The 25,974-nt window shown below is 44.4% G+C and overlaps 1 protein-coding gene across 5 annotated transcripts in view; it reads left to right on the top strand.

Annotated features, from left to right (window-relative positions):
• SUGCT (succinyl-CoA:glutarate-CoA transferase) overlaps positions 1-25,974 on the top strand; it is a 1,155,962-nt gene that overhangs the window by 809,725 nt on the left and 320,263 nt on the right. The window contains exon 13 of one of the 5 annotated variants that reach the window (XM_075586601.1): positions 3,121-3,255. The exons of the other annotated variants lie outside the window; for them this stretch is intronic. Within the exon in view, the coding sequence (XP_075442716.1) occupies positions 3,121-3,141 (21 nt within the window). The 3' untranslated portion in view covers positions 3,142-3,255. Of the gene's footprint in view, positions 1-3,120; positions 3,256-25,974 lie in introns of those variants that run through there. 5 annotated transcript variants of the gene reach the window in all.

Genomic DNA, 25,974 nt, shown 5'->3' with positions numbered 1-25,974 from the left:
TATTTATTTAAATGTACGCACAATACTTACCTTCTTTTTTGGTTACTAAAGATACCTTTTAATGCACTATGAGCGTTGTGCGCTCTGTTTTTTGTATTTTAGGTCTGCAACTCTGACTTTCCCCATTTTCTCTTAGCACAGCGGTGCGCAAACTGGGGGGGGGGGAGATTTTTCTGGGGGGCCGGGCGGTTGCAGAGGTCCCGAGCTCTCCCCCAAGGCATTTAAATTAAATGCCGGGGGACCGCGCGAGGCGTCTGCAACCTCTACTTACCGAGGTTCTGCTGGCCTCAGGACGCGTGACCATGGCAACGCAGCATCAAATGACGCTGCAGGGTCATGTGACGTCACGGTTGCCACGCTAACGTGACATCAAATGACACCGCGTGTCACGTGATGTAAGGGGGGTGAGGCGCACCACCGGACCAGCACAGGCAGAGGGGGCACAGCAAAAAAAGTTTGCACGCCCCTGGCTTAGCAAACAGTGCTTCTAATGCAGCTAACGATTCTGGGTAATGACATGCAAATGAGCACAGTGTGTTACTCTTTACTTCTCATACAACAGGGTTGCAGACCTGTCGGAGACATGCAAATGCACCACATGTGGTATTTTTATTCCCATACTGTACTATGGAGAGTTTGGGGCACTTTCTTTACTCACCATAACCTTTTTTAATTCACTAATTTAGTAAGATTTAATATTCCCAAACTAGAGATGTAGCCAGGCTTACTTTGCTCGCTCCTAGGGAACGCCAGGGGAACCCAACTGCAGCACTCCCCAAAAATGGTGCAATTTGCGGCAAACACGGAGCGCATTTGTACACCTGCTTCCGTTTGGGAACAGCGACATATGACACTTAAAATCTTGCTTGTTACATTTGGTGCAGATCTCTTAGCGGCAGAGGCCAACGTCCCCTAACCCTGGAAAATGTATTTGGCGCCAAGAGAGAGGAAAACTGCACCAGCTATATGAGCAACGTTTGATGCAACTCATTTTAATATTACTGTAGCCTGCGCCCACCTTCAACATGGCGGCTCCCTCTATCGCGGAACCGCCGATATCAGAGCGTTCCCTACTGCGGCACTCTCCCACCCCATATCAACAAATGTCGGGCAAAGGGGGTCCCGGCTACATTACTCTGGTTCTCTTCTCCCCTAAAACCACCTATAGCCACTCCCTAATATGCTCATGGTGCAAGTGAAGCAAATTGTTGGAAAAAAATTGAGCAAAGCACCGTGATACATTGACGCAGTCATACAGAATCAGGAATTACGTTTTTGGAACAATACTCAAGTTCATGACACTTGATACATATCCCTAAGTAGACAGGGAGAAGGTGATACCCCGCTCTTACCACCGTGAATAACTATATTGCTGTTTTCAGGTGTGTGTGCTACCAGGGTGGACAAATATGGCAGAAAGGGAGATGAGTTGTATTCAAAGAAACACTTCTCATATAGAAAAGACCCTATTTAATGGTGCACAACAGACCAATTGCTTATATTATATATACAGTAGATCTAGGGATGCAGATGTGGCCAACTGTTTAAATTGTTAAACTTTATTAATATGTTAAATAGTAGAAATAGATTTAAAATCCTACATTTTAAATCTATTTCTACCATTAAACACATTAATAAAGTTTTACAATTTTAACAATTGACCACATCTGCATCCCTAAATCTATATATAATATCCCTAAGTATTTTGATTTTAGAGTACATTGGTGAAGCTTGGTGGTAGATATTTTTCTGTGAGATATCTATAGAGTAGGTTGGATTTATGAATGTAATTTCTGTTCGCAACTCTTCAGGGTTTATGCCTCTACTTCTTTTAGTTAGTTTCTTTATTTAGTTTGTATTCTACTTGTTTCTGTTTATTTATTTGTGTGCCATTGGCTAGTTAACTACATGTGTTGTGTCCGACACTGGCTTTCTTGTCATTAAAATAGATGTCAGTATCTAACTGAGCAGAACAGATGTATCTGTTTAATTGTTGTGTATTAGTAAGAAGAGACCATAAGATGGAGCCCTTGAGATTATTATGTGACCATAAGGCCACATTTTAACACCTTTATTATCAAAGGGCATTTTCATTTTATTTCTGTTCCAAGACATACTGTAGAAACCAAGCCTGTTTTGATTTTACTACACTATCACTGATTATCCTAAATAACCTTACATTGGCGCAGACACTAATTGCTCATACTTAAATATTTGACATCAAGTAAAAGCAATCTGATTTGTTACAATTTGACTGGCTCATGAAATTACACCTTCTAATCTTTCAATGGGTTATTTATGGTGATCACCAAAAATGTAATGTCCTCATATTTAAATTGACATGTTTTTATACGCTAAATAAAAATACCACTTGTGGCATACTTGCATGTCTCAGACAGGTCTGCAACCCTGTTTTTCCCCCCTTATCACGTAACAAACCGTGCTTCCACTGCAGCCAAGGGTTCTGGGTAATGACACGCAAATGAGCACAGTGTGTCACTCTTTACTTTCTATCCATTTTAGAGTGACACACTGTGCTCATTTGCAAGTCATTACCCAGAATCCCTGGCTGCAGTGGAAGCATTTGATGCTGAGAGATAATGGGGAAAGACAGGGATGCAAACATGTCTGAGACCTGCCAATGTACAAGTGGAATTTTTATTTACAGTACGGTGGAGGGTCTTTGTCAGATTTTCGTTTACCCACCATAACTTTTATAATGGCAAGCTGTTTTATAGTCTTCCCGAAAGAAAACTGTATTTTTCTTCAGGTTTAATTAAAGATGACTTAACATGTCCCATTGCTTTTAATCACCTTTGCTCCTATTATCATCATTATCCAACAAAAAAAGCATTGTGAAAAACCTCAGACATATCATATTTTGATGTAAAAATATTGTTCATGTGGGGACTCCTGAAATGTGTGTCTTTTAAATGGTGCTTTATACTGTACCTTAACCTTTGTCACAGCAACTTTGGCTGCTGCTTTGTACTTCACTTATAATAATCAAATTGTTGTAGCCCTTTTGAGATTTGTGATACATTTATTTAGAGCATGAGAATGTATGCTATATTGTTGTATTTCAACTTCAATAAAGTTCTTCAAATATTCCTTTGACAGATGCAGCCAAAAACAAAGTAGAATTTCGTAGCATCTATGGCATTCAGTGTAATAAAATGTGTAACAACCTGCAACATATCTTCAGTTCTCCACAACCAATATAGCAACTGGAACTCTACAATGTACTTGTACATGTGCCTGGTTGGATTTCTTGGCCCAGCCTTATGTTGTTGGAATATGGACACAGAAATGAATAAACTGTTTTTAAATCGTAGTGTTGGAATGCTCTTTCTTTGAAAGTGCCATTTTCCATCAATTACTTCTTGTTCGGTTTCCTGCAATCTCTGCATGTTTGCTGTCAAAAGCCAAAATTGAGATTAGCACATCGACAATATGATATCCAACTAGTGTAGAAGCAGCATCCAACGTAAGTTGGAATCGAGTTGCAATGCTATAAACTCAGCACTGCACTAAAGATATGGCATAAGGGACCCAGAACTATAAAACATACTGTACATGAGGGACAATTCTTCAGTGATAGTCTTTCTTTAATATCCAATAAATGACTAGGAATTTGGCTCAATATCTCATCACAACAAATATTTTTTTTTCAGCTTTTGCATAGGTTGTTCATTCATATTTCCAACAAAACCAGAACAGTATATTATTCTGCTCCTCCTTGTCTCTCTTGATTCTCTTTGAGAAAGGGATGATGTATTCTTAATAGCAATACATAACTCCATAAACCATCTCTGGCTAACATGGCTAACCCTAAAACTCTTGATGCAAATATCGCCATTAAGGGATACTCCATTTCTAGGAAATATAGCTCAAAGAGAGGAGGAGGGGTGTTATTTTATATTGCTGATACCTTACAATTTACACTGTTAAATTGCCCCCCCCCAAGCCCACCCTCTTTTGAAATCCTAGTTGGCAAAATCTGCCTCCCCTTTTCTAAGCCCGTTTTGGTTACTGGCATCAACACCCCCCCTCTTCCCACCCCCCCCTAAATCCCCTCTACAGTCCCTGACTGATATCACCCAGTTTTTTGGCTCCATTTCCTCTCTGAATGAGAAGGATGAGCTGCTAGTTCTTGGGGATTTCAACTACAATTGGTTCGACCCTAAAAACCACAAGATCCAGATACAACTCAAGTCACTTAACCTAGCGCAACTCATTTCCTAACCCACATGGACAAACCTAAAATCTCACAACTATTCTTTGCTAGACTGGATTTTCTCCTCAAATCCCATCAGAATCCAATCCTCTGGCATCCTTCCTGACATTTTCAGTGACCATGCAATAGTGTACTGTGTAAGGAAAATTAAACCACCCCAATCAAGCCCTAAGGTTCTCCTCACTAGAACATTTAGAAACTTTAACCCACAACTGTTTCTGGCTGACCTTACCAACTGCTCTTGGTACAGAATCGACTTAATTCCCGACCCTGATTCTGCTCTCGACTATTTCCAATCCGAGTTCTTAAAACTCTCTGATACCCATGCTCCACTACGCAGAATAATAGTACGGGGGCCCACATTCCGTGGGTTACAACTGACCTTATAGCACTCTGTAATTTCAGGGATGCCTTGTGGAAAAGCTATAAAGTAACTGGCACTACCAAGGATCTTAATAACTACAGATGCCTGCGAAATATGTGCACATAGCTGACAATCTTCACTAGAATACATCAAACCCAGCTAACATCTGGAAGGTTATCAACCATATATTCCAGCCTTCTAACAATCAACAACCAATTCATATCACAAAGGGGGATATTACTCTGACAAATCTCACTGACATTGCAAATGCATTCAATGATTACTTTGTGGGGTGTGATACTAACTTATTAGCGAAATGCAACCCAAACCACAAACATGAACCTCATTCTGAGATTACCCCTATAGCCCCTCCCTCTCCCAAGACTGCTCACAATTTTCAATTTGTCCCAGTATCCAAAGAGGATATTACACAATCACTCCTCAAATTAAAACTAAGCAGCCAATGTGGACCTGACTTACTACAATCTAGGTTCCTACGACTTGGTGCCCCAGCCATTGCCAAACCAATTGCTTCCATAGTCAACTCTATTCTGTCTGCAGGCCATATCCCTAAGACATGGAAATCTGCCAGAGTTGTCCCAATCTTCAAAAGTGGGGACAAAAACATTGTCTCAAACTACAAGCCAATCTCTCTACTCCCAATACTATCCAAAGTCATGGAAAAATGTGTTCACTCCCAGTTAAGCGATTACTATACCAAGACAAATTTTCCTAGCCAATTCCAATCTGGCTTTTGCCCCAAACACTACACGGTAACTACCCTTCTAAAAGTTTGCAATGAAATCCAGTGTGGAATGGAACTGGGACAACTCTCTGGTGCAATATTCCTAGATTTCGCAAAGGCTTTTGATACTGTTGATCATGTTATCTTGCTTAACAAACTCCAGTGCTCTAGAATAGGGAAGCATGCTTTAAATTGGTTTCATTCCTACCTATCAGGTAGATCCCAACATGTGTCCATCTCAGGCTCTAACTCCAATCCCTTGGATATCACCTATGGTGTCCTGCAAGGCTCTGTTCTGGGACCCCTACTCTTCTCAGTGTTCATCAATGATCTTCCTACAGTTTGTAAGGGAGCCTCAATACACATGTATGCAGATGACACAATGTTATATGCACACAGCCCTGGCCTCTCTGACCTTGAACACATACTTCAATCTGACTTTTTGAGACTTTAAAATTGGATTTCCCAAAACAAACTATTTTTAAACACTGACAAGACTGTAACAATGGTATTTGGGACCAAGGCTAAATTGTTATAGCTTCCAGTGACTGAGCTCCAGATCAGAACCTATGCTAATACCACCCTAACCCCTGTTACTAGTTTTAAATACTTGGCCATATGGTTTGACTCCTATTTAAAATTTGGGATGCACATTGATACCCTGACATCCAAATGCCAAACTAGGTGTACTTTACAAGAACAAATCCTTCCTAAGTCTGCTGGTCAGAAATCGTATCGCACAGCAGATGCTAATGTCAATTATTGACTATGGGGACATACTTGAAAACGAGAGTATTCCCGATAAACATTTTATAAATAAATAAATAAAAAATCTCGTCAGTGGCTTTTATTCTCTCAAAACGATCATTTTTTTCTCAGTCTTTTCTAATCATTCTAAAGAACAGCTGAATGAAAAAAGGTTGTTCAAGCCCAGTTGTATCTTTCTGCAATTGTGAGATATTCAACAACACTTTGTATTAATACCTACGTTTTAAGATGCCTAGTCTATCCGATGCCTTTACTAAAAGCAGAGTGTCAAAGCAGGAGTCAAATTGCAATAAGATACTCATGGCACAAGCCAACGTGTATGTTTCCCTGGAATATGTCTTGTGATGAAAGCTTTTAGCTTAAGTAAAATATGTATTATTTTAAGGGCACAGAAGGAATTTTGTCCTTACAAAAGTATTCCTATGTAATTACAAACTTTCCTTTTAAAGAAGTGCTCCATAGTCATAAAGCTTTTAAACAGTTTTCACATAATCCAGTTTAACCTGCTGTATAAGGAAGGCCCCATCTATAGCTATGAAGTGTTTTCCCTTCCTGCTGCCACTTTTTTGTGGTTACTTTTTTCTCTCTCCTCTTTATCAGACATTCTTGATTGCTCATACAAATAAGTTTTCCCCGGCGCTAATAAACAGTCCAAGATACCGTGATCAAACAAAGATAGTCTCTGATACAAGGCTCCTTCTGGATGGGTTGATAAACTGGTTGATTAAAGTTCCAGATGGGTGGGTGTCCTTAATATGGTGTTTCCACTGCTTCTGAAATAACAGAAAAAAAGGCACACCAATTGTGCAGTATACCACAGCAACAGACCCCTAACTGAAACTTGCAGAATCCTACTCACAGAATGAATGAAGAACACATTCAGGGGAGAGAATCTGTAAACACGTCCCGTTCCTGTGCAGCTCCCCACGGACCCCTCGTGGTCTGGCTCCAGGATTTCCCTCAAGTAGGCGATGTTGATCGGAGATGTCCTCGATACAGCATACACCGACAGTGGAACAGGGAATAGGACAATACTAGTGTACTACGTAATAAAATTTTATTAACACACTTAAAACAATAAAAACCACACTCACAATGTGCGGAGGTGAGTCAGACAACTCACGGATGCCGTCCGCAACCTGAAAATTCCCCGATCTGCAGCAGAGACTCACTGCACGCAACACTCGCTACCGGCAAGCGGGTGACGTCAGCAGTGCAGGAAGTCCTCCCTGCGTCTGGAACTAAGGAAGCCGGATCGGGTCAAAAACACCAAGCTCCTCCTCCCTACGCGTTTCGTGACGCTATGTCACTTCCTCAGGGGATACCCATTGTAGGTTAACGCTTTTTTGAGGGTTTATAATTGTTTGTATGTTTAGATATTCTTGATTGCTACTTATTTTCCAAGTCAGTTTATTATGGATCCAATATGAAAATGACACATAGTTGCTGTTAGGTATTTGATATTAAAGCTGCGATTTCCCTAAAAATAGATATGACGTCTTAATGATGTCATTTGATGTCATAACATAAACATAAACCCTTCTATTATTTGTTGTGTTTTCACCTGTATTATTTTGTTGGCTGTTACCATAGCAATTGTGTTTTCTTAACTCTTTCGCTGCCGGGTGACTAGCAGCCACCGAGTGCTTGCGGTAGCAGAAAGTTTGTTGTGACCGCGCTCATCCCCCCCCAGTGACGGGAATGTAAGTGGTGCGGGCTCCACTTCTGTTCCGCTCGCCTTCACCGGGTCTCCCTCTTGAAAACGAACATTACATACAGTTCCATGTCATAGCAGGAACTGTACGTCAAGGGCCCCTGTAGTGCCGTCTCTCGTGATGTACCAGGTACGTCACAAGGGCAGCCTAAGGCCGCATCCATGGAGGGTGCATGCGCCCGCTCAGCCGTGTGAGGGGCTTCACGCTTTGCTCTAGCTGGAGTGATGTGTGCCCAGTAGTTGGACACGCTGAGGGGGGCTGTCGTGGGTGTGGCCGTGACGTCACGGAACTGGTTCGCCTATGTCTGACAGACCAACGGAGCACCCAGGCCCTCTAAATTTACCGCAGGCGATGTTAGGATAGAATGGGGGGGACTAACAAGAGCCTGGCATACAGAGGAGTCAACCCAGACAGAAAACGTACCACAGAGGTTACCCGGTGCTTTGTGACTTTCTTACATTGTGAGTGCATTAGATTTATTTGATTATAATTTGTTTACTCTATTATAATCACTTTGCCACGAGAGTGGCATTTGTGTACTTGTCTGTTTTATAGAATAAACTGTTGGAAGCAATGCATGGAGGGAATACTTCAGTGAAGTTGCATCTCACGTCACTACACATGTTGGTGTATAGGGATTGGTTCTTTATGTAGTAAATATTTTATATATATTTTTACTCTGTTTTTCTATTGGGTGATACCCCCTGAGCGCATATTGACAATATTGCATAATATGTGTATACTATATAACCTAATAGTAAACTAGTCAATAGAACTACAGTAGTTGTGATTTCAACTGCTAAAATGTATTTGGTTTATTAACCCGACACCAATAAAACATATGTTTCCTCTGATCTCGGGTACTAGGTGAGGGTGAGAATACACTTACTCTCTCTTCAACAGAGCAGGCTCTTTCTTTTTTTGTTTGTACTTCGTTCTCTCTCTATTTTCTGTTCTGTTCTCTTACTCTTTCCTTATCTGTATTCCTCTGTCGTCTTTCCCTTTCGCTTCTTTCATATTATTTACTTTTATTTATATAACTTTTTTCTCTCTCAACTTTTCTTTGTTTCTTTTCTTTATTTCCTTTAAATGTTCCCTGCCCAATATTTGTCCTCCCTTAGCTCTACTTCTAGCAGTTGTACAGATGTAGCAAGACTTTGTGTCCTCAGCATGGCGGGCTGGGGACTGTGTCTGCCGCGATGGATCTGCAGAGGGTCCATGCATCTGAAAGTCTTACTACAGCTGTACTAAGGGGACCTTGATAAAGCGTTTAGCGCGAAACATGTTGGTTCGTGTCTGCCTCCGTTTTACATGATCGAATAAATCTTGCTTAGTTTTTGGAGTCACCCTCTCTCTATTCATTGATCGGTGGTGCGTCACATCTTTCTCTACTTTTCTCTATGCACTTTGCTTCACTGCACACCGGAGGACTCCCATTACGGCCTTTACCACATGACGCAGAGCAAAATACAAGCAGCAAGAGTGAGTTCCTCTGTTTTGTTTCAATGAACTGATTTGCTGAGGGGGGCTGTGGCCTACATCTATTGAGGCTTAGAAGAATATATTGCGCTATTGTGATTCCTGGAGGTTGCATGCTCTCATAGAGAGGAAAGCCAGGTACTGTAAGCGCTATCTTCATTCCTTTGCCTATAACCAAGCCCCTTACCTTTCAATTAGACCTCATATGGACATGTATGGGATACTTCATTAAAAATTCTTAAGAACAAAATTATTTAGAAAAATGGTTTTTTTACATTTTTTTCTTGCTTTTTGCTGTTTCAACACTCTGGAGCTCCAGAATCCTATCTGGATTTTTCAAACATTTACTAGATCTGTAAACATTCAAATTATACATTTGCTGCACGAGGCTGCTCTGTTCCAGGCTTGCAGCGCAGCTCCTCTCACTCAGTGTTGGATTGCGATGGCCGCACAATGCTGCAGAAGCCTCCACGCACGTCTGAGTTTGCTAAGCAAAATGCCTCATTACAATGATGCTGAAAGCCATAGGTTCTAGATGACGTGAATGCCAGTTTATCACTAAAATTGCAGTTTGAGCAAATGATGTCAAAAATCAACACATTTATGGCCGCTTCCACAATTGCCTAATTTATGATAAAAGTAAGCCTCATAGAATTGTTATGAACCCCCATTGCACAGGAAGTTTCTGTGGATTTTAAATGAGCAATACGGGTTTCACTTTTTTTATTACAGGATTGAAGCAGGGGGTCTTCGGGGCTGACCTGTTTTAATTTTAGCTATGGGAACCCCCTGTTTCTTGAGATATTTACCTCCATACGGGGCGCTGGTATTTCTGCACTCAGAGAAACTGTGTGCCTAACATAATGGCGGCTTTAAATGTCTCGCATCACAGGACACATCAACCGGTGCGGCTACCTATTGGCCCGCGTGACCGGGACATTTAAACTGAAAAGACATACCGGCACCCCCTATGGGGGGTCTATCTGTGGAAGCATGGGGTCCTCAGAGTTTAAAATAAATTAGTTCGGTTCCGGAGACCCCCTGCTTAAAACCTGTAAAAAAAAAAAAAATGAAACCTGTATTGCTGCTTTAAGTTAGAATGGGTGTAAGGGACTAGGGTTGCCAAGTGGCTTGTCCAAAAATAATAGACACAATGGTAAAAGATGCGAGACCCCCCCCAACACATATATAAACACCACCTCCCCAATACATATAAAAATCAGACATACCTTGGGGATGGTCTCTGGTCGAGCCCGGTGGCTGCGGGGGGGAAGGGGGGTGTTTGATGTCTGTGGGATGGGGTGGGGGGGACCGGTGGCTTAGGATGGGATGGCGGCTGCAGGATGGGGGGGGGGACTTACGTCAGAGAGACCCGGCACGTGTCAGCAGCAGACACCACGGCATGGGACAGACAGGGAGAGAGAAGCCTGTAGCGGGGAGAGACGGCCCCCCCCCCCCACCCTGCGTTCAGAGAGAGGCAATACCGTACGCATACATGTCCGGTATTACCTTTCATTTTATACCGGACGCAGGGGCAAAATACCGGGCTGTCCGGTTCAAAACCAGACACCTGGCAACCCTATGGGGACTGAGATGGCTTGATGCAACTGAGAATAGTTCTTGTACAGTAATTGTGTACATTGTATGCTGCACTAAGATCAATGATTGGTAAGAATACAGACATGTGTGTGAAGGAAGCCCATATTACCATTACCAGACTACTTTTATATGCATTGTTTTATTGAAGTTCCTTTCCCATTTATGCGAGTGGAAGATAATGGAATCTTTTTTTTTTTCTGTCATGTGTTTGGAATTGAATATTAGCAAAGGAGAATAAGTTCCTACAGCTTTCTCTGATCTGTTTTATTTAAAGACATGTCATAAACACTTTTGCTAGTTTTAAATCAGAGGACTGTGCATATGCAAACCAAATGTTTTGTAGAAACATGTAAAAACTTAAGACCAACAAAAAATATATTTTGAAGACTGAATTGTTTAAAGGATATGTACCAAGAGTAAAGAGTTTTTTTTTTTTTTATATCTAAAAGAGGACAAAAACTGATTTATTTAGCATGGCTCTTGCAGTTCTGTGTAACTTGGCTGATTTGCTGAGTAAGTAGATTCCCTTACAGTAAATGTACTGTGTTGGAAATGTTAGGATGATCCTTCTTTATGACTTGGATATTATCTTCTTATGCCGAACTATTATTATCATTGTTTATTTGTAAAGCGCCAACATATTCCACAGTGCGGTGCAGTGAGGTTACAGAGTGACATAAATGACATAAACAGAATGACATACCAAGTAAGGACTATGGCCGTGATTATACATAAAAACGCATATGGCGCCACATGTAGCAGCGCGGTGCACCGCAAAAACTAAAGTTATACATACCCGGAAAGCGCTTATTCCAAGCGCAACTGTCGCGCTGCTTGCTACTGCAATGCGGGCGACAGTGGAAGCGTTTAACAAATTTGTTTTCTGGTTGTGACGGCCGCTTCAGGTGACACAGCGGTCCAATAAAAAAACTGATTTCAGCCTGTAGTCGCTCGCGCAAAAGCATGTGCACATGTCGCTCTGCAACGTCGCTAATGTGACATCACAGATGCATGCGCCCTGCAGTTCGGCTGTACTGTATAATCGCAGCCTAACGAGCACGAACAGATACAAGAGGTAATGAGGGCTCTGCTCGTGAGAGTTTATAATCTACAGGGAATAAGGGACAATGTTGAAAGAAAAGGTAAAGTGGCTGCTCATTGTGGGGCGAAAGATGCCTCAGGATGGAGTATGATCCAGCCGCACAGCTGATCCCATGAAAGTTGGGGGGTGGATGTTAGGGGGATGCCAGATTAGGCTTCCTTAAAAAGGTTTGTTTCCGGGGAGTTTTTAAATGTCTGGGGGAGAGCTGGGGCAGTGTCTGATGGCAGGAAATTCCACAGAGAGGGCGCAGCACGGGAGAAGTCTGGTAGACTTAGAGGTATATTTGGGGATGAGGGCTGAGATGTAAGGGAGGACAGCATCAGAATTAAATTACATTTTAGAGGATATGGGAAGCCAGTGTAGGGATATGCATAATGGAGCAGCAGAAGTCGAGCAGTAAGTGAGTCTGGCAGCAGCATTTTGGATGAATTAGAGTTGGGATAGGTGGACGAGGGGAATGCCAACTAGAAGAATGTTGCCGTAGTCATGACGGGACAAGAAGGTTGCAGTTGTCAAGGTGGGACAGGATGAGTAAGTGAATTAGGATTTTAGATGCGTTATGAGTGAGAAAGACTATAAATTGTACAATAGGTGCTATAGCAACCAGATATACCAGTATGTAAAAACGGAGAGTACTTGTTCACTTATTATACAGATGTAGCTTGACTCATACGCTGAAGAGCCTTGGGGGGGAAAAAATATTTCCCTGTAGTTAGGGGGACTGTGTGTGAGGAGTCCAGAACGGCGCCACTCCACGCGCACTCCTGCACTAACCCCGTGCACGTGCGAGCTGCTTCCGACGGGACTTCTCCCGCATCTCACGCACCGCGCATGCGCGCACTCTTGACGTCACCCAACACAGCAGGTGTTGTCTCCGCCCCCAGGTCGTGCCGCACATCATCAGCGCACGGCGCAAGTGCGTGACACACCCAAGCTCCGTGGCAACAGGCCATTAGCCCATGCCACCTTCACCTGGCTTTCACTTCCAGCCTATCGCTGCCTCCGTGGAGGCCGCACCTCCGCTCCACCCACCCCCCCCCCCAGGGGATTGGCTCCTTCTGCCTATTTATGCTCAGCTGTGCCACTGGCACTTTGGCTGAGCATATATTCTTGTTCACTGTGCTTAGCTCTCCTGTGTTCCAGATGTCCTGTCTTGTCCTGCTGTTACCTACCTGTGTACCGACCCAGCTTGTTTTTGGACTACCTGATCTCCGGACTAGTGACCTCGGCTTTTTCTGACCCTCCGCTACTTTCCTACACTGACCACGTCATCCATACCAAGACCACTCTACCATCTCCAGCTCCGACCTTGGCTACTAGTACCGTCTACATTCCGGACCTCTCCTGCACTGACATTGGCAAGTATAATGACGACTCTGACCTCTCTGCTCCCAGACCTGGCGATCTCTACTTATCTACACTCCAGACTTGCCCCCGTGCCTGCCGGTGGCGTTATATATCTATTCACACCTCAGATCCGGGGCCTCGTCTTGTTTGTGGTGAGCACAGTGTTACTGTATGCTCAGCCCCACAAACATAGACCCCTCTGAGGTGGGAAACATCTTGGCTTCCCACGCCATTATGTTTTCCAAACTTGAGAAGTTCCTGGATCAGTCTATCTGCCATATGGATTCCCTACAGCAGGACCTTCAGGCCTCATGGTACAGGTGCAACACATCACCGTACCCACTCCCTTTGCGCCCCCCACTACACCACTGGTTAACCCCTTGTCTTTGGAACCTCGACTCCCTGCACCCAGCCGCTATTCCGGAGATCCCCTTGAATGTCGAGGCTTCCTAAATCAGTGCTTCATTCAATTTGAGATGACACCCTCTCGTTTCCCTTCCCTAAGATCCAAAGTAGCGTACATTTTTTCTTTACTCACAGGCGACGCCCTGGCTTGGGCTTCCCCCATCTGGGAGCAGAGGACGGATCTCACACGAGATATCGGACAATTTGCCAAGGAATTCTGGCGCATCTTTGACACCCCTGGACGTAAAGTAACCGCCGCCTCTTCCCTATTTCACATTACTCAAGGGAACCGCCCAGTGGCCAGGTATGCTTTGGGATTTCGTATCATTGCATCGGAGACAGGCTGGGACAATGAGGCTCTATCGTCAGCCTTTTGGCAAGGACTCTCGGAACCACTTAAAGACGAACTTGCAGCTCAAGAACGCCCGACAGAATTGGAAGAGCTTATTGCACTTTGCATTCGGGTAGACCAACATCTACAAGAGAGGAGATCTGAATGCTCACGCCATTGTCAGCTACACACCAGACCTCACGCCTTCCACTTTTCTTCTCCTGAACCTAACCCCGCCGATGCTCCTGAAGCCATGCAGTTAGGAGGCAGTAAAGATCTCCTTCCGAGAAGCAACGCCGTTGTTCGTCTGGACTCTGCTTCTACTGCTGCAACCCAGGCCACCAAGCTCTTTGCTGTCCTCTCAAGCCAGGAAATGCCAACTCCCAATGAGATCCAGGGGAGTCTCATTGGGAACACTTTCTATCTCTCCTATTACCCACGACACCTTGCCGAGTAGGATCTTAATTCCCATCTCTCTTAAACTCTGAACTTTCATATCACAGCTTTGGCCTTCATCGACTCTGGGTCTGGAGGCAACTTCATTGACCAAGAATTCGCCAGGAGAAACAACATCCCTTTTATAAAAAAAAAAAGAAATCCCGTGGGATTAGAGGCTATCGACGGGCAACCACTTCAAACAGCTTTCATCGTCCTGCAGACTATCGAATTTTCTCTCCTGGTTGACGATGCTCATAAGGAGGAGATTTCCCTGGATGTCATCCACACACCTTCCATAGAGGTAATTTTGGGCCTTCCATGGCTCCAACGCTATAATCCTCACATCGACTTGACCAATAAGAAGTCCATCACTTGGAACAACCAGTATGGCACGACTTGTGCCATTCCAGCTCGACAAATATGCGGCTTAAAGATACCTGGAGAGGATATAACTTGATGAGGATTCGTCAGGGCGACGAGTGGAAAACGGCATTCAACACATGAGACGGCCACTATGAGTTCTTTGTCATGCCCTTTGGCCTCTGCAATTCTCCAGCGGTTTTTCAAGATTTTTTAAACAAGATTTTCAGAGACCTCAATCACTTCCTTATTATATACCTCAACGATATTCTGATTTTTTTCTAAATCTCTTCCGGAACACATCAACCATGTCAAGCAGGTGCTAGTACGCCTCCGCGAGAATCACCTATACGCCAAGTTGGAGAAATGCCAATTTCACCAAACCTCCACAGTATTTTTAGGATACATCATTTCTGATTCTGGTTTCTCCTTGCACCACATCAAACTTAAAGCAGTCTTGGACTGGCCACTCCCCACTTCTCTCAAAGCCATTCAAAGATTCCTGGGCTTTGCAAACTACTACCGTAGATTTATTCAGAACATTTCATCCACAGTAGCCCCCATCATTGCCCTAACTAAAAAGGGGGCAGATGCTACTTCATGACCATCCGCAACCACTCAGGCCTTCAAACTCTTAAAAGAAGCCTTAGTTTCAGGACCCATTTTGATTCACCCGAACACCAGCCTACCGTTTACCCTAGAAGTGGACGCTTCTGATGTAGGGGCCAGAGCCATCTTGTCTCAGAGAAATTGATTTACACACATTCCCAGCTAGCTCAAACTCCCACACCCACCACATCATGAATATATATTTATGTCGACAAGAGAGCTACTGAGCGTGGCAATTGTATATATCAAGAGACAGGGGGTGCCCAATGCTACATCCCATTGACAAAACATACTGTATATGGTAAAAAGTATAAAGTAAAATATTTCAATAATAATATTAAATACTTGGTTATTTAGTTAGCCCTTTGGCCAAAGCGTCATAAGCCTGCATACCAACGCCAAGGTATAACCAAAATAATGCAGGTCCTACACTACACTGTGAACCCTTCCTTTTACATCTGTAAGAGGGGAAGAACCATTATAGGTCTTGTTCCTGCAGCAAATGAAAAGACCTCCCAAGTTAAAAAGGTGAAGGAGGAGGAGTGAGCTCTGGGGGGAGGTGCCACCAGCCTCCAAACAACTGCTACCAGTCAGAAATTGATGCACCCCCTGCCTCTTGTTATATACAATTGCCACACTCAGTAGCTCTCTTGTTGACAATAATATATATTCATGATGTGGTGGGGGTGGGAGTTTGAGCTAACTGGGAATGTGTGTTAATTAATTTCTGACTGGTAGCAGTTGTTTGGAGGCTGGTGGCACCTCCCCCCAGAGCTCACTCCTCCTCCTTCACCTTTTTAACTTGGGAGGTCTTTTCATTTGCTGCAGGAACAGGACCTATGATAGTTCTTCCCCTCTTACAGAGGTAAATGGAAGTGTTCACAGTGTAGTGTAGGACCTGCATTAATTAGGTTATACCTTGGCGTTGGTATGCAGGCTTATGATGCTTTGGCCAAAGGGTTAACTAAATAACCAAGTATTTAATATTATTATTGAAGTATTTTACTTTATACTTTTTACCATATATGTTTTGTCAATGGGATGTAGCATTGGGCACCCCTTGTCTCTTGTCTCAGAGAAAGTCTCCTCAAGCTAGACTCCATCCCTGCGCGTTCTTGCCTAATTAATTTTCTGCGGCCCAGCAGAATTACGACATCGACGTGGACGTTAAGGAATTCGTTAAAGTATGCCTGACTTGTTCCCGCAACAAGATTCTCTGCAGTAAACCTCAAGGTGTCTTACACTCTCTTCCTATTCCTGATCGCCCCTGGAACCACTTGTCTATGGACTTAATTGTTGAATTGCCGGTGTCCAAAGGTATGAATACCATTCTCGTTATCATTGATCGTTTTTCTAAGCAGACACATTTTGTTCTTCTTATGGGCCTACCCAACTCCTCCACTTTGGCAGATATTTTTGTCAAAGAGGTCTTTCGCCTTCATGGAATTCCACTAACCATTGTCTCCGATCGGGGGTCTCAGTTTGTTTCCAAGGTCTGGCACTCGTTCTCCCAAAGGCTAGGCATTTCTCTGCACTTTTCTTCTGGGTACTACCCACAAACCAATGGCTAGACGGAGAGAACCAATCAAACCTTAGAGCAGTACTTACGCTGTTTTGTTTCAGACACACAAGACGATTGGACGGATCGTCTTCCCTGGGCAGAATTTGCTCACAACTCCTTACGGAATTAATCTACACAGGATTCACATTTCTTTATCAATTTTGGATTCCACCTATCACGACTCCCTATCGCTTCTCTACCTTCTGGCGTAGCAGCAGCTGACGAACAGATTCAAATCTTACAGAATTATTGGGAAAGGATCCAGGAGAATCTAAAGAATGCTACTTCCAGACAAAAGATTCAAGCCGACCGTCACCGTCGCAAAATTCCGGAATTTAAGCCAGAAGACAAGGTATGGTTGTCCTCAAAAAACATAAGACTAAAGGTACCTACACTCAAGCTGGCACCAAGGTACTTGGGTCCTTACCCAATTTTGGAAAAAATTAACCCAGTGGCATATCGCCTACAACTTTCGCCCTCTATGAGGATTCCATCCATTTTCCACGTCTCCGTGTTAAAACCCGCCTTCCAGAGTTCTCGTTTTCCGGATTCTTCTTCTGCACCACCGGCTCCTCGACTCATACAGGGTCAACAAGAGTACAAGATACAGACCAATTTGGACTCAAGAACCTCTAGAAGAACCGTCCAATACATGGTCCATTGGAGAGGATACGGCCCAGAGGAACGATCCTGGCTTCCTCATCATCAGATCCATGCCCCCGATCTCATTAAACGGTTCCATCAGAAGTATCCCCTCAAACCGTACTGGAGTTGCCCAGAGGTTTCTCCTGAAGGGGTACTGTGAGGAGTCCAGAACAGCGCCGCTCCACGCGCACTCCCACACTATCCCCACGCACACGCGGAGCTGCTTCTGATGGGACTTCTCGCGTGGCACGCATGCATGCACTCTTGATGTCACCCGACACGAGGGTCTTGTCTCCGCCCCCAGGTCACGCCGCTCATCATCAGCGCGCGGCGCATGCACGTGACGCACCCAAGCTCCGTGGCAACAGGCCATTAGCCCATACCACCTTCACCTGCCTTTCACTTTCAGCCTATCGCATCCTCCGCTATTATTAAATGAGTCTGTCTGCAGAAATGTCACAGAAATGTTGCAGCATTACTGGGAGATTGCCCCAGATTTTCCAAGGCAAGTGTTCGGATACTCGTGGCTGCATTTGTACACCCTTTCCTCAGACCCTACACAGGTGTAGGGTCTGAGAAAAGGGTGTTTCTGCCCAGGAACATCACCCTATGATTGTACCTGCTCTGCAAATGGATTAAACAAAGTAAGCTTTTTACAGTTTTGATTTCTAAGTGCTTCCCTCAAAACTGCTATGGTTTATAAATAGCTCCTGTAGGGTTATATTCACTAACCTGCGATAACCATTATTGCTCATTAATGAGCATTAGGGAGGATCCGTTAATGAACTTTATGTGTTATCCCACTGGTTGCTTCTTGAAACGTCTCCTCACTCACCAATTTGTGGTGTTCCACGCTGGAAAGAGACTGTTTCTGTTAGTAGTGATGAAATCCACCTAAGAGATAGCCTTAAATGTCCAGCAGTATTTCCATTCCCAAATGTCATGCATTCCTCAAGCATACACACATTTTAATAATGTCATTGCATGAATAACTTCAAACTATTGACCTTTCTACAGTATTGCTTTCAATTTAACCCCTTTGCTATTGTTTTGCAAGTCATAATGCACTTCCAGAAGTCAATTATTAGCAGAATATTTGGCAATTATATCTCACTACATAATGTAGTCTATATGAGAAGACAATTTTACTGGTAAACTATTGCTAATAGAGACATTTTCATCCGTTTAAGTGTCAGTGTGCTTTGTATTTTCATTCTTTTTATAAATTCTTTTTATTAGCAATGTACTTTGCATCTGTGTACTGTACATGGGCGGATTGTCCTATCGGGTTTTCAGCCGGACTGGTTCTGCAGGCATCCCACAGCAACACTTGCAGCACCGACCCACAGCACGCCTCGTAGACAGCTGTAAAACTTACCATTTCCGGAGTTGCCCTCCCCCATCGATGTTGCGGCATCATCATGGTGACTCAATGTTACATAGCGATTCATTGCCATGACAACGTGCCATCATGAGACGCAGCGATGTCATGATATCGTGGGATGGAGGGCCGGCAGGTACGTGAAATGCCGGGGCCACATTCCACCTCCAATCCACCCCTTTCGGCACTGGACTTTCAGATTTGCAAGTGTTAAAGTGTAAGGTATGGACAAATTAGGCAATGTTGCTAATATAACACTGCTTCTCTGACTGTCCCAGCATCAAAATATTCCACTAGGTCTGATTTGCCATAACATTGGATACAACTGTAATCTACAGTTGAGAAAATGTTGTCGTATGCAAATAGCACACAGTTGTTTGTGTTTATACATAGAGCCCAATATCTCTCACAGTGTAACAGAATAATGTTAATCTGTAGGCTAAAACAAAGGTCTCTATTTAATATGATATTTATCTTCGGAAGATATCTGCCTTACCCGTTTCAATGGAGGTTACATCTTCCCAAGCAAGGACTTCTCAGCATGTTGAATAATGAGCCCTTATGCACCTTTGACTGGGTATCTTTGCTTGAAAGTAGATTTGCTATAATTAACCAGTTCTGTAGATTAATGGCTGGTTGTGTAAAAACTGTGTGAAGGTTCCTGTCTCCGAAAAACACCTATTTTAAACTCTGTGAATGGTAACTTTGAATCAGGTTTCAAGTAGGAAAAATTAACCCCGCCTGAAAGCATGAGTTAGACACCTTACCTGACATACAGATGTAATAGTCATTCAGACTGATGGTATCCCGCCAAATAAAACATTACAAATAAGAGTAAAAACAAAAAAGCTTAACTTCCGAATTCTTGCAGAATGAATGACACGCTGGCCAAGACACATAACTGAACTTCACATTTGACTGTCTGTAAAAATACAGACTTTTCTATGACTAAATATGATAATTAGTTTGCAAACTCCAATCACAAATAGCTGGGCAATACTACTGGGAAAGACTGGAGAGGGAAACACTTATCCCATGTGTGCTTATCCGATTGAGGAGGTGGTTACAGCGTTGCTCTGTAAAGTTCGAGATCCTTTCTCGTCCATGTGGCATCGGACAAGTTGTTTAATTCCCTTGTCCTTCAGAGAATGAAAAATGAAATCTCATAGGGGTTCACTGTCTCTTTTTAAAATATAGAGCCCCATACAGACATGTCTTAGAGTGATATGTTTAGTGGAGGAGGGGAATTGAAGGGGAGGTGGGGAAGAAGAGGAATAGCAAAAGTTCAATTTTCATAGTGTCTCCAGTTGTGTGTGTGTTTATGTATATATATATATATATATATATATATAGAGTGTTCAACAAATCACCCAAAAATCTACTCACCACCTAGTCCCGCCCACAACCCCACCCCTAGTCCCGCCCCCAACCCTAGTTCCACCCCCAACCCCGCTTTAAAATAAAATATATAAATAGAATACGTTTAATAAATTCCTAGTCAGAACAACCTTCGTTTTTGACATAATTGTATTTATTGTATTACATTATACTACAATTAGTCCTTGTTACGTGTGTGTGTGTGTGTGTGTAAATGTCGATCTAGAAATAAAAGCCAGGTGTGAATGACTAGTTTCCTGAACCCCTTAACCAGTGTCGGGACGTCCCCGCTTCACAATATGTAAAGCAGCAATCCCGCCTGGGATCTTACCTGATCCGCAGTTCCTCAATGTCCAGGTACCCTCATTCCCACAATGTTATACATTGGAGGGGAGGTGTTCCTAACCTTTCTTCTGGGTTAGGGGGGGTTCCAATGTCTTCCGTGTGAAGCTTGAGTCAGATCTTGAAGAAAGCAGTATAGGTTACTCTGATCCAGAAACAGAGTGTGAGACAGACACAGAGAGAGGGTGAGAGAGAGCGAGAGAGAGGGGTGAGAGAGAGAGAGAGGGGGTGAGAGAGAGAGAGAGAGAGAGAGAGAGAGAGGAAGAGAGAGAGAGTGTGAGAGAGAGAGGGTGAGAGAGAGGGTGGGAGAGAGAGGGTGAGAGAGAGAGGGTGAGAGAGAGAGGGTGAGAGAGAGAGGGTGAGAGAGAGAGAGAGGGTAAGAGAGAGAGACAGAGTACGAGAGACAGAGGGCGTGATTGGGTGGGGTGACGGGGTGATTGGGTGGGGTGACGGGTTGATTGGGTGGGGTGACGGGGCTGATTGGGTGGGGTGGCTGGGGGGGTGGGGTGATGTGACACTTCTCGTAACACACACACACACTCTCTCCCATACACTCTCTCCCATACACACACACACACACACACACACACACACACACACACACACACACACACACACACACACACACACACACACACACACACACACACACACACTCTCCCATGCACACACACACACACTCTCCCATGCACACACACACACTCTCCCATGCACACACACCCAATCCCCCCCCCACACACACACATATGCATGCACGCACACACACACACACGCACACACACACTCTCCCATGCACACACACACACACACACACACACACACACACACACACACACACACACACACACACACACACACACACACACACACACACACACACACACACACACACACACACACACACACACACACACTCCCATGCACACACACACACACACTCTCCCATGCACACACACACAGTCTCCCATGCACACACACACACTCTCCCATGCACACACACACACACTCCCATGCACACACACACACACTCCCATACGACAGGGGGAAGCAGAGGAAAGGCCGCGCGACTGAGCACCACCACTGCCCCGCTCGCCCCCCGCGACCTTCTCCCGCCATGCGCGCACAGCCACGGGACCGTGGGGAAGCGGAGACCAAGGAGGTAAGGGGGGAACACCCCCGCTACCATCTCCAGCCCCGCGCGGGGATCGGGGGGAAGCGGGAAGTGGCACGGGGACCGGGGAAAGAAGGGGGGGAACACCTCCACTACTATCACCCGCCCCGCGGTGCGGGTATCAGGGGAAGCAGGAAGTGAAACGGGAACCGGGGAGAGAAGGGGGGGGAACACCCCCACTACCATCACCCGCCCCGCGGCGCGGGTATCGGGGGAAGCGGGAAGTGGAACGGGGAGAAAAGGGGGGTAACACCCCCACTACCATCACCCGCCCGCGGCGCGGGTATTGGGGGGGGGGGGGGGTGGAGCGGGGAAACACCTTGGCTTGCAGGGAAGGAGCAGAGGGGCTGCAGGATGGAGGATTGGAGAGTCATTACTCTACAACATATCTCCGGCCAGAAAGAATGGCCGCTCGTTGGGGGCGGGCTCATATAGAGCCTGGCCGTGCGCCCTCAGAGCCTGGGAGCGCGCGCCAATCAGCTGTCAGGTAGGGGGAGTTTTTTTTTTTTCAGGCAGCGCAAGCAGGGAAAATTTCAGCGCGAGCAGGGAAAATTTAAAAAAACAAACATGTGTGCTGTTTGGGCCAATATTTACTCGCCCGGAGGTTAAATCCACTCGCCCCGGGCGTGTAAATGTATAGGATTGTCGAACACTGTGTATATATATTGTGACAAACGCCCCTCTTTTGTAGTGCTGACGTCTGTCTGGGTTCTTCCCGACACAGTCTTCTAGGGTTAATTATACAACAAACAGGATCATGCAAAGTATTATGCTGCTTAACTCAGGCTTCTGCCTGCTTTATTTTCATCCAAGTAAGGTACTGCAGCTTTAACATGTGAAGGTTAGAGGTACTCAGATACTTTCATTCAGCAGTTCACATATTTCAGTGTTACCATATTTCCCACACTGTTATTTCAAGAAATAAAACCAAAATCATATAAGCAAAATCCTATCCCTTTCAGGGATCTAACTACACATCAGAATCAGTCTCTCTAACAGCTGCTGGCCAACTAAACTGGTTCCCCAGCTTAAAACAATGCTCTCTCATTTAGGGTCACAAGATACAGTACAGTCTTTTAGCAACAGCAGTAACCATTTGTTTTGTCTTATCTGTTCGTGGAGTCCAGGCAAATCCTCTGGTACTGTGATACGTGGAGGGGCCGTCAACCCCGATACTGGATGCAGGGGAGCAGCGACACCCCCAGCCCCCAGGCTCCAAGGAGAGAGAGTGAAATGCAAAACCTCTCTGCTCTAAGTACCTGTGCATGTGATTAGAAGAGCAGGTGAGGGAGAACTAGAGCCATTGTAATCTGTGGTCTGGATTTTCCATCCAGCTGCCTGAGTTAATGGGAAGCTGTGGAACGGATCATTAACTATTCCTGCACTTTCTGCTCTAAAACGGGGCAGAAAGCTGCCTAACATCTTTGGACTATGTCACATATCCCCCTCCCCAGCTCACACCTACTGGGGTGAGCGGCCATGGACCTCACTGGGGTGAGCGTCCTACCTGAAATACTTGAGCTAACTCCTCAGTACAACATTAAGTATTCACATGACACGAATATGAACTTTTTCCACGGCAATTATGGACAATAGGTTTCGTCATAAGAGACTATACTTGGCAAACATATTTTTTTTTTTGTTGCTCTCTATTAGGGAACTATTTTGAAAAATAAATGTCTAGCACACATTCTTACAACCCAGGATCTGCTAAATATATTCACAAAACCAGACAATTTCTATTACCTCCCTGGGTTTTTCTACTCTAGAATATGAACCTCATTATAAATTTACCAACCGAAAAGGGCATTTTTTTTTTTTTCCATATTGTAAGCAACCAATATTTTTTTTCCTTATACTACAGCCTTGTAATCTTAAGGGCCATCAACCCTGTATATTAATTTGTAGTTTAGCTACATTTTCAACACAGAGAACCAATATAACATTGTAATATTGACAAAATGCTTATTTGCATAGTTAAGTGTCCGTGACATAGTCCACACGTGTAATAAAAAAATAAATCGGTCAGTTCCCCCAAACATATTTATTTTTTTTTTTTTTTTTTTTTTTTTTTTTGACTTCCAGTCTATTGCATCCTTTGACTTTATTTCATAGCCCGCTGCAACCTGCAAATGACTGGACTGTTTCTTTAGCTTCTGATGAGACCCTTGGACCGGATTCTCCTTGGCTCCACAGTGTGGTCCAGATTGGTGAGATATGGAACTATTCAGGCGCCGTGTTAACCTTCGTTGTTTTTTCTTTTCAATCTTTGATTTCCCTTTTGTGGCCATTACCAGGCCTTTGGGTTTTGGAGACCTAGTTGCCTCTGTACAAACGTAGTCCATATTAACCACGTCATCAGGATCTGTCAACAAGTTTGTGTTTTCAGGAACTGCCACCCACTTGGCTAAAACATCTTCTGTGGTGTCCTGGGTGTGTCCACTAGTTTGATAATCTTCTGGACAACGTAAATGAAATTGAGGATCTGGATTTTTGAATCCCAGATCAGGGAGAATATTCTCAGGAGGGTGCCTATCTGTTTCTGGAATAACAGCAGCACAATCAAAGTCAATTCTTTCTCCTTCCTCTTTGTCATCAGTGAGGGCATTGAGTTTACGTTCCCTGGTCTCCTTTTGTGACCGTGTCTCTTTTAGCCTTGGAATCTCTTTCTCCAACTTCATCTTTATAGCAAATCGTAATATTGCAACAGCATTGAAGATACACGTATAGGAACGTACAGCTTGCTTGGTTAGGAGGTAGGATTGATAGCCCGACTGAACCACTTTAGCCGCTTCTCCCATGTCCGTCATCTGTTTCAGAGCGAGGTTTAACTCTGTTTCATTTTCTCTATTCTTGACCTGCAGCTGCAGGTGCTCCTTCTGGGTCTTGTCCAGCTCCAGCTGCAGCCGGGTCCCCTCATTTGCCGTGTGGTCCAGCTGCTTGTAGATATCGGCCATCTCGCTTTCATAGCGCAATGTCAGGCAGACCACCTGACGGACGGAGATCTCCTCTCTCTTGGCGCACTGTATCTCGCGCTCAGCCATCTGCTTCTGCAGCTCTTCAACCTGATCGTGCCAGACCTCCCTCAGGGTCTTCACCTCTATCTGGTGCTTGCTCTGGGTTTGCATCAGCGCCTCCATTTTTTGGAGCTCTGCAGTTTGTGTCGCCTGGATCGCCGCTGATTCTGTATTCTGCAGTGCTTCCTGCATTTCTAACTTTTCCTGGATCAATTGCTTCTCCACTTTTTCTGCTTGGTGAAGCTTCTCATCACCTTCACTGATCTGGTCAGTCAAGTCTGAATTTTCTGTGTCAGACTTACATTCTCTCTTTTTACAGTCTCTAAATTACTCAGGGTATTCTCATAGGTTTCCTTCAATGTACACAGCTCTGTGCTGCGAGCGTAGACCTCATGGCGTGAGAGTTCCAGCTCTGCTTTAAGCGCGCTAGCCTCTTGCCGAGAAACCCCTAACTCTGTGATGAAGTTTTGCACATCTTTCTGGGACATCTCATAGCATAGTTTCCACTCAGGTCTTGTTTTCTTTGATTCGCTTGGCTCTCTGCCTATGATGGTAGCAGTAGCCTTTGTCATCTCTAGGCGTGTCGTCATTCCTGGGACGATTGCGCCAGGCCCTATGGGCTGTTGCTCATCTCGGCGCCTTTCTGACGCATGTCCTGACAGTGCAGGTTCAAGTGGCTCGTTCACTTCCCCTGTGACTTGAGGAACAGTTTTCTTTCTTTTTGCTTTATTAGCTCCAGAGATATCAGTGGTACTGGGCACACACTCACTGTTATCAGCTTCCACATCTTGCTTGCACTCACAGGGCGTTGCTTGCTTTTGCAGCTGTTTGTCTTTGAAAATTTTGGGGCACACATCTTCCATGTGACCTACTTCACGACAGGCCCCGCATACTAAATTCATCTGTGGGTACGGATCTCCTCCAGGGTCGTGATCATAGTATGGCCTGAAGGGACACTGTTTTGTATGGTTACGTACATTA

Source organism: Ascaphus truei, chromosome 2 (assembly GCF_040206685.1).
Source record: "Ascaphus truei isolate aAscTru1 chromosome 2, aAscTru1.hap1, whole genome shotgun sequence".
In the NCBI taxonomy this organism is placed as follows: Eukaryota; Metazoa; Chordata; class Amphibia; order Anura; family Ascaphidae; genus Ascaphus; species Ascaphus truei.
This window is presented reverse-complemented; position numbering and strand designations above follow the sequence as displayed.